Source organism: Syngnathus acus, chromosome 8, assembly GCF_901709675.1.
Source record: "Syngnathus acus chromosome 8, fSynAcu1.2, whole genome shotgun sequence".
Classification (NCBI taxonomy): domain Eukaryota; kingdom Metazoa; phylum Chordata; class Actinopteri; order Syngnathiformes; family Syngnathidae; genus Syngnathus; species Syngnathus acus.
Window position 1 is genome coordinate 2,009,927 of NC_051093.1, and position 19,238 is coordinate 2,029,164.

A 19,238-nucleotide genomic window follows, 5' to 3' on the forward strand; every position below is an offset into this window, starting at 1 on the left:
CAAACCAAGTGTATGTACAGAATCTAGCCATGCCAACGACATAACCCGAACCACTAGATGGCAAAAGACAAATACCGCAATCCCTCGTTTATCGCGGATAATTGGTTCCAAAAAGCACCCGCGATGAGTGAAATCCGCGAAATACGGTCACCAACAAGAAGTACCGGGCAGGCTAACGAGTTAGCGGAAAGATGCTAATTCGCGATCGTGCTAGCACGCGAAAACGGACTTCTAAAGGAATGTAAACGAACATTTGGAGCAATACTACATTGTCCTAAAGCAGGGTTGGGCAAACTTTTTGACTCGCGGGCCGAACTGGGTTCTAAATTTGGACCGGAGGATCAGATGGACGTAGTGTTTGTGTGAAGTAATATAAGCGACCTGTAAAGGTCATTGCATAAAAGATTTTGGCCTTTAGTAGGTAGTAAAGCATGGATATTCCAAACAAGTTTTTTGAAAACAAATGCATTTATTAACAGCATTAAAAAAAAAAAAAAAAAATCTCTAAAAAACTGCTATCAGTGATTCTCATAAAATACGACACTGTTATTATGAATAACAGTCTCCATCACTTCAGTGCCTGCAGGTCAGATTAATGAAAGATGTTTATCTTATGAGATCACATCAAACGGCAAACATTCTGACCAAATATATCTTGAAGAATCGGTGCAAGCATACATCCAAATAAAGTAATCAAAACGGCAACACGGTGAGGGGTATCTGAAAATCAGAGCAGAGTTTTAACTCACAAACACCTGGTAACAGAGGTGAGGAAACGGGAAACACTTCCTTAAAGTAAGCCTTAAGAACTTTACAGGTTAAGATTAGTCGCAAACAGGTGGTGCATCAATGTCCTTGAGCATCCTGCATTGTTTGAAAATAAGAATGGTCGCTAGTTTCAATCCCTGCTATGTGTACAAATCATATTCAAAATGCATTTTTTTACAACAAACTTGAGCCTCCCCTTCATTTTCAGTGGGAACAGTGTTGTTGGTCTCCCTTTTTTGCTAGTGCGTCATAGTCTGGAGTAAAATTTGTTGTGGCAATTCTTAGGAGAGATCCGAGGTGTTGGTCCGTTTACCTCGATCTGTGACGGGTTGATGTTGATGTGGCTGAACGTCACGTCGCGTACGTCGAGCCAAATTGGCCACTCTTTTATAAACACTCGGCACTGTGTCCACCTTGCTTTTCCTTGGACGACTCATTTTAATAGAAGGATTCCAGGGGAAGGTTTGTGGGTGGCTTTAGCGTAAAACTGTATCTGAAAGCTCAGCGCGCGAATTACAAGAATGCTGTCGTCACAGCCCACGCGCTAAATTCGGGACTGATACAAATAGAGCGCGAGTGCGCCATGTCCGTACTACTGAGTACGTACACGCACTTGTGAGTGTGCACCGAGCTTTCTGACACGGCTTCCGGTAGTAAATGCGCAGGCGAGCGCTTCCCCATCTACTGGGGAAACGCAGTCATTGCAGGCAAAATTACCACAAAAAATGTTTAATACAATTTGTTCAGGGTTGGCGGGCCGGATTAAACGGTCCCGGGGGCCGGATGTGGCCCGCGGGCCGTAGTTTGCCCACCCCTGTCCTAAAGGATAGACACATGTTTCCTCAATTTAGAAGTTTTATTTTGACTTTTAATTTTTTTTTTAATTTGGAAAAAAAAATCCGCGATGTATTGAAGCCACGATAAACGAAACGCGACGTAGCGAGGGATCACTGTATATCCAATTTGTTTTCACCTTTTCGAAAATATCGTCGTAAACTTCCTAAACTAGTGCCTGTCACATTCCTGAGTCACCTGGCTTCCAGCCAAGCCCTAATCGAGGAATTGCTAGCACCTGCCACAGCTCGTTAGGTCCCCTACTTCCTGACAAACTGCCGTGTCTTGTTTGACCTCCAGCCCGTCACGTTTGCCACGGAACCAGCCAAGGTGGGTTTCGTGCTTACTCACCTGACTGGCGAGGCATGGCTGTGGGGAACGGCAGAATATGAGCGGCAGGGACCCGCCTGTTCGTCATTCGACGCCTTCGCAGCTGAGATCTTGCGCGTGTTTGACTTGGGCTCCGCCTCTGAGGACGCCTCCACGGAGCTCATCACGCTGCACCAAGGCAGCAGATCCGTCGCCCAGTACGCCATCCAGTTCCAGACGGTGGCGCGTCGTAGCGACTGGAACACCCCGGCTCTCGTCGGCACCTTCTTCCACGGACTCGCGGAGTATATCAAGGACGAGATGGTGTCCTACGAGCGCCCTCAGACCCTTGAAGAGGCCATGGACCTGGCAGCACGGGTGGATCTGTCACGAACGGAGAGGAATGGAGCAGGGCGACCAAGTGCAGCTTGGACCAGGGTTTATTGTAGCAAACTCAAAAAGACAGACTCGGCAAACTGACGTGACTTAACAACGAAACCAATAGGACTGATCGCCAAAGACGTGAAACAAAAGACAAGAACCAAACAACCTCGTGGCAGTGACACATGGATTGTCCACACATCTCATGCAATTCTCCGACGGCGAGTGACACGCAAACAGAACTTAAATACAACACAGGTAATGAGAGGCAGGTGCGTGTGATTACACTAATCAAGGGCACACAGGAAGGGAGGGGCGAGCACACAGACACACAGAAACGATGACAACCTATACACATCACAAAACTGGGGACGAGACATGACAGGATCGGCGGATCCAGTCAAGGCGACGCGAGGAGAGGAGGGTGACTCCGCCCCCCCGTCGCCGTGACATCAGCCCAACACCTCGGGTGTCAGGGAGAGCACCTGTTTTCCCGCCTGACCTGTCGTCCGCCAAGGACCCCGTCCACGTAAGTCAGCGCACCTTTACTACTCCTCCCACCCAGCCCGGCTGGCCGGAACCGATGGAGATAGGACGCACCTCTCTCTCGGCAAGGGAGCGTAGTAAGCGCCTCAGAGATAGGCTTTGCCTGTACTGCGGGGGTGAGGGTCACTGGGTGGCCTCTTGCCAGAAAAGAGCTAAGAGCACCCGCCAAGCAGGGATCCGTTTGGGGACGGTTTACTTGCCCCCTACCACCTGTCGCGAGTCCCTGCTCCAGACCCGCTGTTCGACTCCAGCCCGTGCCCTTGCCTCTCAGCCCTCCGCTTCTCCAACCCGTAGGCCGCGGCCTATGGCCCGGGCCCTTACTCGGTTGCCGTTGCGACGTCCGCAGCCGGGTTCTGCTCCGGTGGGCGGGGCGTTATGGTCTGACCGGCTTCCTGCTCGACGTCGTCCGGTAGGGACCCATTTGGTTCCCGTGCCGGCCCCCGGGTCGGCATCTCCCGATGCCACTGCTGGGGAGGAGGACTGGGCGGTGGTGCCGCCTGATGACGGTGCTTGGTCGACGTGTTCTGACTCGGACTTGTCGGATTTTTGTTGACGCGGATTCTCAGGTACCCGAGACTAGCGTCATGACGTAATCAAGGCGCACCGGTAACGTTATGTCGGGAAAAAAAATCCGGTTGTTTTTCCAAAATAATACATCTTTTCAATTCATGCACTACAACAGAAATTTAAAAATGTCTATTTTGGTGTGGCCCAATTAACAAATGCCTGAAGATGGTTAGGTCATTCGAAATCTGCTTACTTGATATGACGTTTGTTTTTTGTTGCTTGGGACTAGAAGGCGCTTATGATTAAGCCCAATGAATTTCGCCTCGCAACTGAAAATTGTGGTTAGTATACGACACATTCCATTGGTGAATGGAGCACTTCTGATTGAAATAAATTTTTGGTTTTGACTTTATGGGGCATTGATGAAAATGAAAAATGTCACGTATCCCTGCTGAGCTACGCGGCGTTGTACCGTGACTCGAAGAAAGAGTGCGTTGGAGACAAAGACTTATTTTGGACTCTTAGCCACCTTATTTGGAACTATGTACACATGCACTTGTTGCTTCATAGGTTAGAATGGAGAGAAAAAAAAAAACTTAACCGCTCGACATATCCCTTTTCAGGTGGGCGTGACCTTAAGACCATAAATGAGTTTCTCAACTTCTATTATGTACACTTGCGCCCCCTCGTGTCATAACTGCATTAGAACATCAGTATTATATCGGTCTCAGCGTCCGAGTACACACACACACAATTAGGCTTTATCCGAGTACACACACACACACACACACACACACAATTAGGCTTTATCTTAACAACCTTGTGACAAAAATGCCAAGAGATATGTTAAGAACTACAGTGGCCCTCCGAGACCAAATTGAATCACTCTGAACTCTGTCAAGGCACACTCCATTACATTCTGGCAAATACTTTGTGCTCTAATAAAGACGTTTTTGAGGAACTGAGACAAGCATCAATTCAATTCAAGGTGCAAAATAGTTTATTGTGTTAAAAAACAAATAAAAAATATATATTTTTGTGCTCAACATACTTAGAAAACAAATACTTGAGGGCAGGGGGGGGTGAACGGAGACAAACAACCACAAACGCCCCTCCACAATGTGAAAAATGCAAACCTTTCAAATCTATGCAGGAACATTTTTTTGTTCAACATAAGACGCAAATCTCACATGCGCATTAGGATTGCTCATCTTGGTTTTCTTGGCCTCGTTGCGGATCCTTGAGACGGAGGATGTTGATGAGATCGGTTTCCGGGAGAGAACTTAAAGAGAAGGAAGATGTAAAAAAAAAAATGTTTTATAAGAATCAATTAAAACAAAGTCACGGTAGGTGCGGTGCGAGTGACTCGTTATTTTGGGATGCGCTTTGTCGGTCTGATTGTTACTTTGTGAGACGAAAGAAGGAAATATTTGACATTCTTTACCTCATGCTCTGTGGCGTGAGGAAGATAAACTGGCGGTAGCGCTGGCTCTCGGCTACCTGCAACATCATGTCCATGGAGATCCTGCGGTTCACCATGTCCTAAAGTCGACATCAAAGCGCACGTCAAGACGCGCTCGTTTGCGAGCGTTGCCATCAAACTCTACTTTCCATGTAAACATCAAATTCGTCCAGGCAGCGGAAGGGCGCGTCCGTGATGGCCCAGAGCGAGAGAACGAAGCAGACGGTGGAGAAGGAGCGCTCGCCCCCCGAAAGTGAGCGCATGTTGACCAAGTCGCCTTCGCTTCCTCTTCCGGTCTGCACCTGCAGGGACCAGATAAGACCACCTTGAAGATGCGGTCGCTGCACAACTATCCGGGTAGGGGGGGGTCTCCTCACAGAGATGACTAGGGTCTCGTTCTTGTGGTCAAAGTTCATGGTTCCCGTGTAGCCCCTCTGCGACAGCATGACACTGAAGTAATATATACAGCGCGCCGACAGGTAACTGAAAACAATGTGTGGAGACCTTTCAAGTTCGGACGCACCGCACAGGGAAAGAAGCTTGGCGGCTTTCCCGGCCTACCTCCTCAGGTCACCAAAAACTTTAAGTCTTTGATTCATCACCCTGTCCAGGCTTTTGATGAACGTGTTGAGGTTCTTCATCTGCTGCGCCGTGTTCTTGTACTTTTCCAGAGCGTCACGGTATTCTCTGCGTGTTGTGAGGGAAAAAAAAACACATTGCAGGGTCCGCCATTGACTGTGGCCACCATGAGTTCCCCCCAACACACCTTTTTTTTTTTTTTTAGTACAATTCTACACGTGTGTGCACCTGATGATCTCGTGGCGGTCGCCCTCCTGCTCCTGCTGGGTGGCGAACTTCACCTTGAGTCGGCTGATCTCCGTGTCCAAGCTCTTGGCGGTGCGCTTCACTTGGAGGCGCTCAGGCCAAATCTGCGTGGCTTTGAGCACGTTGACCTGGCACAGAAGGAGTGTCCTGGTAAATCCTTGCCCAACGTGCACAGCAGACGCTCCTACCTGTACTTCCTGCTCTTTGTTGCGCAAGGTGTCCTCCAGCTCCTGGATGCTTTGGAGATGGCCACCGCGTTTGTCGTCGTAGTACTTCTTGTGATGTTTGCACTTCATCACCTCCTGGTCCACTTTGATCAGATCCTCCTTGGCGTGCACAAGTGTGGTGCGGTGAACACGTTTACGGAGGTTCTCCAACAGCAGGCTTCAAGCTTGATGGAATTGCATCACTGCTACGCTGATGCTAAGTGAGTGACAACACGAGAGCCGCCTACCTTGATGGCGTCGGCCTTCTCAACGATGATGTTGATGCGCTCCTTGTGCAGCTTGTACTCCTGCTCTGCTCTCTGGTAGTTCTCCTTGAGCTCAGACCTCTGGGCTCTCGCCTCCTCACACTTTTGGTTCTCTTCCGCCATCTTGGTGACAATCTCCTGAAGGTCCTCCTCCTGTGAAGTTTACAGTTGAGCCGACCGGAGGAAGCGCGCTCCGACTCGTGCATGGCGCGCTTGGCGACCAACCAACCAGCGGCTTGAGGTCCTCCAGCTGAGGCTCTTCCAAGTTTTGCAGGTCCGACAGCTCCAGTCGATACTTTGTGGCTTTGTCCTGCAATAAATGCGCACCTTTGAGGAGTTCCGCACTCAAGTCATACAATGTGGTTACAATCAATTCGTTCAACAACATTTGACAACAAACTCAACAAGAGGGAAGCAATACAATGGCAGTCTTCATTTCTGCTTGGGCTTCCATCTCCAGTCTCTCATTTTGTTTGATCTCCTCTTCCAGCTTGCTCATTTGCCGCTGCAGGGTTGACGCCTGAGATTTTTGAGTCTCCACCTCTCTTTGCTGGTGTCTGCCAAACGGGAAAGAGCGGCACCGGTTATGACTCCCGTCTGGCAGCGCAGACACCTGGCCTGCAACCTTTTACCTGATCTCCTCCTCCACGTCCCCTGACAGGTAGTTGGCTCGCGTTTGCTCGGCAGCGTAGCAGCGGTCGGCAAAAACCTGGTCGCCGTCTTTGGAGAAAGCCTGGTAGCAGTTGGGGGGCGGCTTTCTGGAAATCATCACGTCACAAGCCTCGGCCCGATTCTGCGGGGAAGCGCGCGTGAAGTCAACCGAGCCTGTGTGGCATTTTTTTGTTTTTTGATATCACACCTTGATGAGCAAAATGCTCTCAATGCCCCTTTGATCGATCAGACAATTGGTCACCACCGGGTCATCAATATCTAGAGTCTGAAGCACTGATGGGTAGTCCGGGTGGTTCACAGCCCTAAATGAGACAAAGCAGGCCAAGTTCAACCCTGGATATGCGTGTGAACGTGTTCAGTTCCAGCCGGAGCCTCCCTGACCTCCTCCTGGTGTCGTGGACGTTTGGGAGAAACTTGCAGGTGATGATGGGAGGCCGGCGGCCCGACTGCGGCCCAAAGACTCTGCCCATGAGTCCTTTCAGCACTTTCTCGTCGTCGTAGTTGTCGCAGGTGAAGGCCTGCAGTAGACTTTGCAAGCACACCTCGATGGCGAGAGCCTGCTCCGGGTCCTTCAGTCTGATCAGGTAACCTGCGGCGCACAAGTTGACGCACGTCCACACCACAGACTTGTTGGAGCTGCGTGGAATTCTCGGGTCGAACATTACCCAGGGGTCCTCGTGGCTTGTGCTTGAAGAACCCCTGCTTGTGCGCATCCTGGATGGCGTAGAGCAGCGCGGGCATGTGTTCGCCAAAGCGCCGCAGCCGATTGGATCGACTGCCTTCCATCGCCCGCAAGTTCCTCACGTGAGCTTCAGTGGACTTCTTCAGTGCATCGTGCTCTCGTCTGAGGGCACGTCAAATTAAAAAAGAAAAAGAAAATAAAGAGAGAAAGAGCGAGAGCACGTGCGAGAGAGAGAGCGAGAGCACGTGCGAGAGAGAGAGAGAGAGAGAGAGAGAGAGAGAGAGAGAGAGAGAGAGAGAGAGAGAGAGAGAGATTTTGGCCAAGTCTTTGGTGAACTCAAACACAATTTTGCCTATACAGTGGAGCCTCGGTTTTCGAACACAGTCCGTTCCAGAAGGCTGTTCGAGAAGTGAAACGTTCGAATCCCGAATCATATATTCCCATTACAAATAATGGGACTAAAATTACCGTATTTTCCGCCCTAAAAGGCGCACCTAAAAACCTAAAATTTTCTCAAAAGCCGCCAGTGCGCCTTATAGGCCAGTGCGCCTTATATATGGATCAACTGATGAATTTGTTGATCCATACTGGTTGTACACAGTGCTCTGCCAAAATGTTTCAGTACGTTTTAGTACGACTAGTAAATTACAAGGTCGCATCGCTTCCCAGCATTACGGCAACTGTAGTCAGGGGGCGTCACCGAATAGCTGTTGTACCCGCGAGGCTATTTCATGTCAAAATAGGCTGCTCTGTTAATGTTTCGAGTAAATCTACGGATCGATATGGAAGGGAAACATAGGTAAGTAGTACCAATGCGTTAGATCGAACTTTAGTCAGTTCCGATCATTTTATAGGAGATCGTTTGAGAAACGCGATTGTTTACACTTTGCTGAGGCTCATGGGAGATTGCGAGCTGAGGCTCGTGAGACTTTGCGGATGGCTAATGCTATTGCGATAGCTGCTATACGTACCAGGCTATTTCATGTCAAAATAGGCTGCTCTGTTAATGTTTCGAGTAAATCTACGGATCGATATGGAAGGGAAACATAGGTAAGTAGTACCAATGCGTTAGATCGAACTTTAGTCAGTTCTGATCATTTTATAGGAGATCGTTTGAGAAACGCGATTGTTTACAGAGGGCTCGTTGGTTATTGGCTAGTGGATGCATACCGCAACCCTAGTCAACCTCAGTTTGATGCAGTATAGCTTCTATTTTATGCGCCTTATAATCCGGTGCGCCTTATATATGGACAAAGTTTTAAAATGGGCCGTTCATTGAAGGTGCGCCTTATAACCCGGTGCGCCTTTTAGGGCGGAAAATACGGTAATCCGTTCCAAGCAAAAAACCCCGCCTTTTTTACGGATTTTTTCATTTGCACATTTTTGTCACATTGCGCAACTGCAGCGCACCGCCGAACGCGCAACCGCAGCGCGTCGCCGACCGCGCACCTGCACCGCGCTGGTTGCATTATTGTGACAGAGCCGTCGCTGAAATTTAGAACATACTTTTGAAGTCCTGCTGTACTTTCCAAAATTTAAGTGGACATCAGTGCGCAGGGAGCTTAATTTTGTCCGATCGGGCAACTGCAGCGCACAGCCGAACGCGCAACCGTTGCGTTCCGCCGACCTCGCAACTGCACCGCGCTGGTCGCATTATTGTGACAGAGCGGTCGCTAAAATTTAGAAAATATTTTTAAAGTCCTAATGTACTTTCCAAATATTAAGTGGACCTCAGTGCGCAGGGAGATTAATTTGGTCCGGTCGCGCAACCGTAGCGTGCCGGGCGCTCAGTGTCGCATTGCTTTAGGAGCGTCTTTGTTTTAGGATGGCTATACTGCTCCCACTTGCTTCCTTTGGAGGCATGATTAGAGTTGATGCAATCCTCAGAGTAACGAGAACGTAATAACGAACGGAGTCAGTTGGCATGCGGGTCCTCTCGGCTCATCTCGCAAGGTTCGACAACCGAATTTCGTCCGACATCCGAAGCAAAGAATTCGAGAATTTTTTGTTCAAATACCGATTTGTTCGAGAACCGGGGCGTTCAAAAACCGAGGCTCCACTGTATATTTATTTGCAACCCCTAGATACAGCTTATGTTATGATAACAATGTGAAAAATGTTTGTTTCTTTTGAAGCCCAACTTGGTTTGGGATTTTGTTCAAGTATTATTCCAAGGATATTACCGTATGTTTGTAGGCCTCCCTTCATTGTTGTTTTTTACCGTATCTTGGCATGTTCCTCCTTGGCCCGGGCGCAGGCGTGCTGATACTGGCTAATCTGCTGGCCCAGCGTTTCCGTCTGGTGATGGAGATCCTCCAGGTGGCGGTTGATGCGCTGCATGCTCTCAACCCTGGCCTGCCTGGCAGAGCCCGTCGCCCGGTTGATGCTGGAAGGATGTGCCGAGTGAGAACGCGTGAGAGGGCGAGCACGCTGCACGTGAGCGTTTGCATGTGGCACCTGAGCTGCAGATCGTTTATCTTGGAAGACAGGTGAGCCTTGTCCCGCTCCAGGTCCCTCAGGCTAACCTGGCATCTGTGGACCGCAACCTGGAGACGAGCGCGCCATTGCTATGGATGCATCCGACTTTTGTTGGAACGGAAGATGCGAACAAGGCAAACCTCGCTGGACTTGAAAAGGGCGTCACAGTTCTGCGCCTCTGCCTTGAGCTCGGTACATTTGGGCTGCAGTTCCTGCACCTGCTGTGTGATGCCCTCCAGCTGTTCTTGGATCAGTTTGTACTTCTGCTCGGCGTTCTTGACCTTGTTCTGGAAGCAGAGGCGGGCATGCTCTACATGTGGACGGAAATACTGCGGCGTTATTACCTTCCATTCGTTCACTTTCTCATCGTATTTCTCCGTAGATTGTTTATTGGCCTGAAGTTTCTCTTTCAAAGGCTCCAGTTCCTTCTCTATCTCCATCACCTGCCAAAATTTGCCAGGTCCGGCCCAAAATCATTTCAGATAAAGTCTCTTTGACCTGCTTCATGATTCAAGCGAAGATCGAACCAGAGCCCAGGCCATTTGCTTCTGCAACTCCTCCAGCTTGGTCTGCATCTCATGCACGGACGACAGGCTCTTGTAGCGATCCTCTTTCTCCAGGTACTTTCGCCTCAGCTCCTTCAAGTACTGCGACACATTCAAACAAAAGTCCACGATGAACTCAAACCGTTCTCAGACCTCGGATGGCTGACAAGAGGACATTGTGTTTAATTAGTTCACCACCATAAGAATAAAATAAGAAAATAGTTTTGTTGTTGCGTTACCTCGCCAGGACACCCTAGGCCGCAGTTCGATGATCGCGTCTCAGGAGGGGGAAGCAGTGCAACGTCAACACTGTTTACAGTGGGGATGGCGTGCTACTGACCTCGACTCGGGACGTCGTGAGTCGGTGGGGAGAATACTTCGAAGACCTCCTCAATTCCACCTACACGCCTTCCATTGTGGAAGCAGGGCCTGGAGACTCTGAGGCGGACTCTCCAATCTCTGGGGTCGAAGTCACTAAGGTAGTTAAAAAACTCCTCGGTGGCAAGGCCCCGGGGGTGGATGAGATCCGCCCAGAGTTCTTAAAGGCTCTGGATGTTGTGTGGCTGTCATGGCTGACACGCCTCTACAACATTGCGTGGACATCGGGGACAGTGCCTCTGGATTGGCAGACTGGGGTGGTGGTTCGCCTCTTTAAGAAGGGAGACCGGAGGGTATGTTCCAATTACAGGGGAATCACACTCCTCAACCTCCATGGTAAGGTCTATTCAGGGGTGCTGGAGAGGAGGGTCCGTCGGGAGGTCGAACCTCGGATTCAGGAGGAGCAGTGTGGCTTTCGTCCTGGCCGTGGAACAGTGGACCTCGGCAGGATCCTCGAGGGTGCATGGGAGTTCGCCCAACCAGTCCACATGTGTTTTGTGGACTTGGAGAAGGAGTTCGACCGTGTCCCTCGGGAGGTTCTGTGGAGGGTGCTTCGGGAGTACGGGTGCAGAGTCAACTGATAAGGGCGGTTCGGTCCCTGTATCACCGATGCCAGAGTTTGGTCCGCATTTCCGGCAGTAAGTCGGATTCGTTCCCAGTGAGGGTTGGACTCCGCCAAGGCTGCCCTTTGTCACCGATTCTGTTCATAATTTTTATGGACAGAATTTCTAGGCGCAGCCGAGGCGTTGAGGGGGTCCGGTTTGGGGAACTCAGCATTGTGTTTCTGCTTTTTGCAGACGACGTGGTGCTGTTGGCTTCTTCAGGCCGTGATCTCCAGCTGTCACTGGAGCGGTTCGCAGCCGAGTGTGAAGCGGTCGGGATGAGGGTCAGCAACTCCAAATCCGAGTCCATGGTCCTCGGTCGGAAAAGGGTCGAATGCCCTCTCTGGATCGGGGATGAGATCCTGCCCCAAGTGAAGGAGTTCAAGTATCTTGGGGTCTTGTTCACGAGTGAGGGGAGGATGGAGCGCGAGATCGACAGGCGTATCGGTGCAGCGTCAGCAGTAATGCGGACTCTGTACCGGTCCGTTGTGGTAAAGAGAGAGCTGAGCCAAAAGGCAAAGCTCTCAATTTACCGGTCGATTTACGCTCCTACCCTCACCTATGGTCATGAGCTATGGGTCGTGACCGAAAGAACGAGATCCCGGATACAAGCGGCCGAAATGAGTTTCCTCCGCAGGGTGTCCGGGCTCTCCCTTAGCGATAGGGTGAGAAGCTCGGTCATCCGGGAGAGACTCGAGTAGAGTCGCTACTCCGCCACGTTGAGAGGAGCCAGATGAGGTGGCTCGGGCATCTCATCAGGATGCCTCCTGGACGCCTCCCTGGGGAGGTGTTCCGGGCATGTCCCACCGGTAGGAGACCCCGGGGACGGCCCAGGACGCGCTGGAGAGACTATGTCTCTCAGCTGGCCTGGGAACGCCTTGAACTGGATGAAGTGGCTGGGGAGAGGGAAGTCTGGGAGTCCCTCCTAAAGCTGCTGCCCCCGCGACCCAACCCCGGATAAGCGGAAGAAGATGGATGGATGGATGGATGGATGGATGGATGGATGGATGGATGGATGGATGGATGGATGGATGGATGGATGGATGGATGGATGGACGGATGGATGGATGGACGGACGGACGGACGTTACCTCGCCATGTTGCGCCACTTTATCTTCGGTCATATTCTTGGTGGCTTTAATGTGGATAAAGTCCTCTTTCATCTGTTCCAGTTGCGTGGACTTCATGAAAAACTAGGCAAAAAGAGCGAGACGAAAATCTGTCTTGAGCGCATACAACACAAACGTCGGGTCAATCAGCAAACCTTGTACTTGTCTGCCTCTCCTTTGGAATGCAGGAAGTTCTTACTCATCTCTTGGTTGAGAACTGACACAGGATTGTGGACCTAGGCAAGCAAAAGGACACTTGATCGGTAGGCGCTCTCATCAGCAACACAAAGAATCTCCATCCTCTCCAACCTGAATATTAAAATTGTCCAGAATCAACGCAAGCTCCTCCTTTTTGGTCGAGATTGTTTGCCCTACAAAAAAAAAGAAAGAATTACACTTTTGTTTGGACAGTAGAAGACATACAAGAGGGCGTGAGAGCTGCTGTCGAGCCCAGCTCACGCTCACACGTGCTCTCGCTGACGTCACCCGCCACCCAGCGGGCCCTGTTATTACATCGTGTTCATTTTAGTACAATCTTCAACATCCCTTCGTGTTGCGTTTGAGTGTTGAGCCAGGTTTACCGTTTTGACTCTTCAGCTTGTAGGTTCTCACGCCATCGTGGCTGAGCCTCACGTCAATGATGATGGAGGCGCCGTACAGCTCAGGTTTGTAGGCGTCCTTGCCTCGGTTTCGTAAGGTGACGGACACGTCGGCCGAGCTGCGACAACAGAGAGGCAAAAATGAGCATCATGAATTGCGATGATGGCACTGTGGAAAGTCGACAGAAATGCACCACTTGCAAAAATACATGAAAGGAGCTGAAAAATGGCGCAAAGGCATAACATCAAAATTTGAGCCTGAGAGCATCTGATGCAGTACAACTTTGGGGTAAAAGCTGTACCTTTCACCTTCCTTGACAAAACTCTTGAGGGACGACCCCCTGCTTGTGGCCTGCGCGTTCCCACCTAAAGAGACAATGAGCGCTGTCAGGATGGCGCTCTTTCCACCTGCACATAAAAAGAGCTCATGTGAAGCTTAATTACTAAACAGAAGGGCAAATAGCAGCATGCCGTCACAATTAGGGCTGGGCGACTTCAAATAAAGTTCTTTTTATCATCCTGACAAGAATCGATTAATTGCCCAGCCAAGGTACAATTGACACAATAACTGACTTCCGTTACGGCCGACGACAATGTTGACGTTGGATCCGAAGTCGATGGGGCCGAGGAAAGAGTGGCACATGAAGTTCTTCAGCGTGATGCTCTCCACAATGCCGGCGTCACTCGCCACCTCAGCCACAATTTGCTTCTGAACAAGACAGGTAGTTACTTGTCATTTTGTCATTTATATTCCATAAAAGAACGTTTTGTTCTTTAACTTCCCTTTTTGTGAAATTGGTGTTCCTGGAAAATGAAAGTTACCAGAAAATCCCTCTTGATATTCAAGTACAGATACTTATTATTACTTTACAGAGTGACTGTTAAGCTCCACCAGTCTCCAACACTCTTTGTACAAACTTCCACTGAGCAGCCCATGTTTACCTGTGTGCAAAGTTGGTCTTGGTCTTCAGCTTGGTCTTGATCTTCATCTTCATGCTGCACAGATGTCAGTCGTTTGTGGGGAGTTGATTTCACAGGACTGCCTTTCCTTTTGGACATTCTGCGCTCTTTCTTCTAAGCGAGATGAAGAGAAGGCCACGCTGCCGGCCGCTCACTGCCAGGCTGTGAAATTAACATTGTCATTCGTTCTATTCTGAACCGTACGTCACAAAGTAACCCAACAACACCGCAGCGACGTAGCGTTAGCATTAGCTTGCTATCGAACGGTGACAGCAAAATGCGAGCATTTTGATAGCCGCTGAGACTTTTCACGAGGTCTTGAGGACTTTGAAACTTAATGGAGGCAGAATACCTTGCGTTCGAACGACGGGATAGATGAAGATGTGCCAGCAAGCGGTGTAGAAGTAACAACCTGCTAGATTTGGAAATCGAAATTCCGCCGCCAAGCATTCTAATGAACATCTCGCGAGAACACACGAGATCGCCAACATACACCGCTTTAAAAATTACATCATGATCGTCTATTCTCTTTGCGATCAAAGTACTTGAAAATGTTTTTAGAACCCGCTGCAAAATAGTATTGCATTTTTTTGTTGTTGCATTATTGCATTTGTATTGCATATTCTCCCACAAGCCTTGAACGTGTTCTTATCTGCCCACACTGACATTTTGTTTATATTTGTGTTGCATTTCTCTATGCCCTCTCTCGCGCTGCAGACACTTAGTAGCATTAATGATTGCAAAATTCCACTGACACTCGTACAGGAATCAAGAAAATTGGTCCATGGCAGGGATGGGGAACTGGCGGTCAGTTTGAAGTTGGAATAACAGTGTTCACCACTAAATGACAGACATTGCTTACTAGCTCTCTCTATCAAGTGATGAAGCAAAGAAGAAAAGCACACCAGAGAAAGGTGTTATGCAAACAAGTGTCCAGAAAGCAATGGGTCCACAACTTGGTAGCATGTTTTTAATATCATAAACTAGCATAATAGTATATAAAAAAAAAAAAGTAAGCACAATAGGAACGAGCATGCGTAGTGTTTATTTCCAAAAGCAAATACGTTTTTTTCCAAAAGACATTTTTCTTTTTCTATAGAAGATGACACCTTTGCTGGGATGGAAGACAACGACGACATGTTTTGATTGTCTTGCCGAAGAAGAAGGGGCCACTGAGACAAATCCAGCTGTTTCATTTTTCTGAATAATTTCTGCACTCTCAACATGAAGAGTCCACTTTTCAAACAGTGATGGAGGTGAAAGTACCTGAGGTCGGTGTTTTTGGCCCTGAAGATGCAACAGGGAAACAAAAGCAAAAGCGAGCAGAATCATCAACCATCAGTGCAAATATGGCCCCCAGAAACAAATTTAGGAAAAAATACTCTGCGGGCAGCTGTCCATTTTGTTTACGTCCTTCCTTCCTGGTTGTCCTTACAAAAATATGGGCTTGGTCAGCAGCACTGAGGTCAACCTGAACTAAAAAAAAAATATATATTGCTTCAGGTCATGATTGATAAAGAAATTACTGGTTCTAAAATATAATGATCCGAGTCTACATTTTTTCATGTTTTGTGTCAGCGAAAGCATTGTGTGTGGGGGGGGGAAGGCAGAAAACAAAAAAGGCATAAAAATACTGGATTTTTGTCATGTACACTGCTCACAAAAAGTTAAGGATGTTGAGCTTTGGGCTGAAATGAAAGGATGGACCTAAAATGCGATTGTAGGCAGAACCTCAGCCCTGCCGTGGGCTTCTTAGAGCGCCTCGTTGTTGCGAGGGTGAAAAGGTCACGCCGCATTTTAGCTTCCTCCTGAAATTTCACCACAAAGCCTAAGTGGCACTCTTTTAGTGCCTTGTGCTTGAGTGCCTGACACGTTTGTTGGCTTGATCTATCCAAAGGTGGCGCCGCAGTTGGGACATCGCCTCTGCCGCAGGGCGAAGCAGAAGAGGATGCCCAGTGGAAAGAAGAAGATGGCACACAGGATTCCCAGGCAGGTGAAATCGTCTTCCAGAACGCCAACTCTGTCAAATCAAGTGGGGAGAGAGGAAAGAAAAAGCAATTATTAAGCTACCTGTAGAGGAGCGTTGAGGCTGAAATTAGAGGATTTGGACAAGTGAAACAATGGCTCTTTTGAAAATTCAAGCGGCGATCTGCCGTTCTGCTCGCGAATTAGCAATTCACGTATGGCTCGACATGTGACTAACAGGATGCTGGCTGACGTGCACTTAAAAAAAAAAAATGTGTGAAAGTCATATTCGCTCACAAGACCCAAGATATGAGAGTGTGTGTGTCATTGCTCAACCTTCCATTAACCAATGACAACGGTGGTTGCGGCAGTAAAAGAATACAAGAAGGCTTAAAGGCTTCGTCACGCCGGCCAAGTGACAGTCACATTGCTCAATTTGTCCATAAAGTTTTTTTTTTTTTTTTTTTAATTACAAGTGGCGACATCATCTTAACATGCCAGTTTAAATGAGATTTGTGTGTCTTTACCTGCAGGCTGGGCATCCTCCTACCACCACGACGGAGGGTTGAATGACCGTATAGGTTCCAACGTAGGGCTGATGGGACACGGCCGCTCCCAACTGGCCTGTGGTTGACAAGAAACATGCACATGATTGCACACTGAGCTGAAAAAACAGGAAGTTTCAAATTTTCCCAAAGCAATCTATCAAAGTCAACCTGATTAAATGCTCTGAAATGTGGCCTCTTAATTGTGACACAATGGAAATGACTGAGGTGTTAAAATATTCCCGTGACCATATTAACATTATGCAAAAAAAAAAAAAAAAATCAATCATTCAAAAAGAGGTGAGTAACTCTCAGACAATATTGACAGACTCGAGAGCCGCTTATCTGAACTTTGATACAAAGATAGCACGTGAGAGCAGAAACACGTGTTTGGGGGAATGTGAATCAGCCTTTAATTCACTGTACATGCTGTAAGCATTAACAAGTCAAACAAGGTTATGTTTCTTGTCACATTGGATAGCTCCGACAGATGCAGACCATGCTGGGACTCCCCCTTAGCACCCTATTGGGGCCTATAAAGTTGCATTTTTTGGGCTGTTCGAATGTGTAGTGTAGTGATTCTTAAAGTACAATATTAGAACCACTTGTGTGGTATGTGGCCTTACTTGGTGGTATGCAAAAGAAATCACTGCTGACAGTTCAGTTGGATTTAACTTTTAACAATACATTAGCATTTCTTTAGGAACAGTTTCTCAGCTTTTAATACTACCCGGTTTAACAGTCGTCATGATATTTGGAAACTTGAATACGCAGTTTTAAATACAGATTGTGATTTTAGTAAGGTTTAACGGTAGTACAAAAAAAGTTTGTTTGGCTGATGCATATAACTAAAATAGTCCATGATACAAAAATGCCTATAAACTTTATAATATAAAGTGATTACGAACGAAACAATAAGTAACTGAGCAGGCAATGGTTAATGTGTTTATCCTGGGTATTACCAAAACCGCCAGTCTTAAAAAAAAACAACACAATTTTACTTCCGTGATATAATCACGACTTCCGCCTATAAAATCACCCGAAAATTAACAAGTTAGACCGCCATAAACGAGCATACTACTCGTTAACGCCCAATAAAGTGTGCTCCGTGTAGTATATATATGACAACAGGTATACATATATATGATAACAGGTATAAAAATCGTAAAGTTTTCGGCACATTTTAGTCCCTTTTAAGTGACGCTAAAGCAAAAGAAAACGCGCAGTAACGACTGCGGAAATGCGTGACGGTGACTCATCTAGTAAAGTCGAGTTTCGTTTCATGTGAAATGCACAATAAGACACAACACAGAAAATCCTTGCTCGTACCCACCATGGCCGCCGGGTGGGTACTGGTAGGGCGGCGGCGCTACGGCGGGGATAGCCCCGTAGCCGTGCGGCGGCGGCTGTTGCTGCTGCTGCGGGCCATACTCGTAAGCCCCAGGGACAGTGTTGTAGGCGGGAGGTCTGTCCTGAAGAATGGGTTTGTTGTCCACCATGTCAGCCAGAGTTGTCCGGCGTGCCACCTAACTTTATGGAAAGGACGCCGAGATGCGTTCACGACTTCACCAGTTTGCTGTCGGCCTCCGCAAAAAAACAAAAAAGAAAAGAAAAAACGACACGACACTGGTTTACAAAAAACGACGTTGCGTCAAAAACGAAAGTTGGTCGCGCTCCATGCGCCAACTTTGTCCCTCGCGACACATCAAAGCCCAGTTTACAACATCAACGTCGACGTCGACACAGGAATGCTCCGACAGCTAACTGAGTTCCATCGTTGCTTCTTGGGCGCTACAACAACATTCAGCTGTCACCAAAGCGCATTGTAACTCTGCTCAACTCAGGCAGGCTTCCCCCCTCATCTGTCGATTGTCACAAGAGAGGAATCATGTGATGAGCGGTTAGTGCTCCCCTGCAAGCGCCCAGGCCTCTTAAAGAGACAGTGCAGCAAAACAAACGGCCCGCTTCCATTTTTGTCACCGTTTGCACGTCTTTTGGAGTAGTCGATGTGTTATACTGTCCTTCTTGGGGAACAAAGCGTGTGTAAAACAGAAATGTTTGCTATAAATAATAAATTGTATCCAGATTTTTATTTTTCTTGTTTTGAAAACGTCTGGGACAGGCTAATAAGCAAGGTTGCTGTTTATAACAGACAAGAATACGTAATAGTAATAAGGACAATACTCATGGCTTGCTGATTTCATTCCGTATACAAACGTCGTGTCACCGTGAGAAATTCTGACAACTCTTGTACAACACATGATAGTGACGCCTCGATGTGGATGGGGCTACTTGACCCCCCTAATTGTAGTTATTTACGTTTCTATTCTTATTATTCATTAATACAAGTTTTAATATTCAGTTGCTTCGTTTTAAGATCAGCAAACAAATTTACACTGTACTGAATTGCGTTTTTAAAGACAAAGTATATTCAAATATTAAGTATCGATGCTAATAATTATGGACACGTAAGACGTCAAGCTGTTATATGACGAGAAGAAACCTTAGTCTTAAATAATTAAAAACGCTCACTCTTGGTATAAATTATTGAAATATTGCACGTCAATCAGACATCAACAAATGTCACGCGCTTCCGGATT

At 47.9% G+C, this 19,238-nt stretch overlaps 2 protein-coding genes across 3 annotated transcripts; both read right to left on the bottom strand.

The window, feature by feature from the left end:
• Positions 1-4,327: 4,327 nt before the first annotated feature.
• Positions 4,328-14,590, bottom strand: si:dkey-119f1.1 (uncharacterized protein LOC557127 homolog). Of its 2 annotated transcripts, XM_037256922.1 has the most exons (28): positions 14,481-14,590; positions 14,111-14,290; positions 13,742-13,877; positions 13,471-13,576; positions 13,151-13,287; positions 12,879-12,940; positions 12,725-12,805; positions 12,552-12,653; positions 10,464-10,583; positions 10,281-10,379; positions 10,077-10,223; positions 9,916-10,004; positions 9,680-9,844; positions 7,442-7,620; positions 7,158-7,365; positions 6,964-7,078; positions 6,737-6,897; positions 6,526-6,661; positions 6,334-6,414; positions 6,087-6,257; positions 5,821-5,958; positions 5,615-5,760; positions 5,369-5,494; positions 5,185-5,290; positions 4,957-5,109; positions 4,790-4,887; positions 4,511-4,627; positions 4,328-4,418 (listed from the first exon to the last, which is right to left on the bottom strand). In XM_037256922.1, the coding sequence occupies exons 2-27, from the start codon at positions 14,225-14,227 to the stop codon at positions 4,543-4,545; spliced, it is 3,264 nt and encodes a 1,087-aa protein (XP_037112817.1). In that variant the 5' UTR covers positions 14,228-14,290; positions 14,481-14,590; the 3' UTR covers positions 4,328-4,418; positions 4,511-4,542. The 2 variants fall into 2 exon arrangements, with proteins under 2 accessions (XP_037112817.1, XP_037112816.1); XM_037256921.1 differs by having other exon boundaries at positions 4,328-4,627.
• Positions 14,591-15,086: 496 nt separating this feature from the next.
• On the bottom strand, positions 15,087-18,533 carry bri3 (brain protein I3). The gene is made up of 3 exons (XM_037256914.1): positions 17,972-18,533; positions 16,621-16,717; positions 15,087-16,148 (listed from the first exon to the last, which is right to left on the bottom strand). The coding sequence occupies exons 1-3, from the start codon at positions 18,135-18,137 to the stop codon at positions 16,016-16,018; spliced, it is 396 nt and encodes a 131-aa protein (XP_037112809.1). The 5' UTR covers positions 18,138-18,533; the 3' UTR covers positions 15,087-16,015.
• Between the last annotated feature and the right edge of the window lie 705 nt (positions 18,534-19,238).

What these genes read in the sequence shown, in the direction of transcription:
- si:dkey-119f1.1 (XM_037256922.1), bottom strand. Translation starts at nt 14,227, where the DNA reads ATGTCCAAAAGGAAAGGCAGTCCTGTGAAATCAACTCCCCACAAACGA. An exon ending in GACGTGGAGGAGGAGATCAG is followed by an intron (nt 6,662 to 6,736) that starts GTAAAAGGTTGC and finishes CCCGTTTGGCAG; the next exon opens with ACACCAGCAAAGAGAGGTGG. An exon ending in GACCGCCACGAGATCATCAG is followed by an intron (nt 5,495 to 5,614) that starts GTGCACACACGT and finishes CACAACACGCAG; the next exon opens with AGAATACCGTGACGCTCTGG.
- bri3 (XM_037256914.1), bottom strand. Translation starts at nt 18,137, where the DNA reads ATGGTGGACAACAAACCCATTCTTCAGGACAGACCTCCCGCCTACAAC. An exon ending in GTACCCACCCGGCGGCCATG is followed by an intron (nt 16,718 to 17,971) that starts GTGGGTACGAGC and finishes TGTCAACCACAG; the next exon opens with GCCAGTTGGGAGCGGCCGTG. An exon ending in GGAGGATGCCCAGCCTGCAG is followed by an intron (nt 16,149 to 16,620) that starts GTAAAGACACAC and finishes TTGATTTGACAG; the next exon opens with AGTTGGCGTTCTGGAAGACG.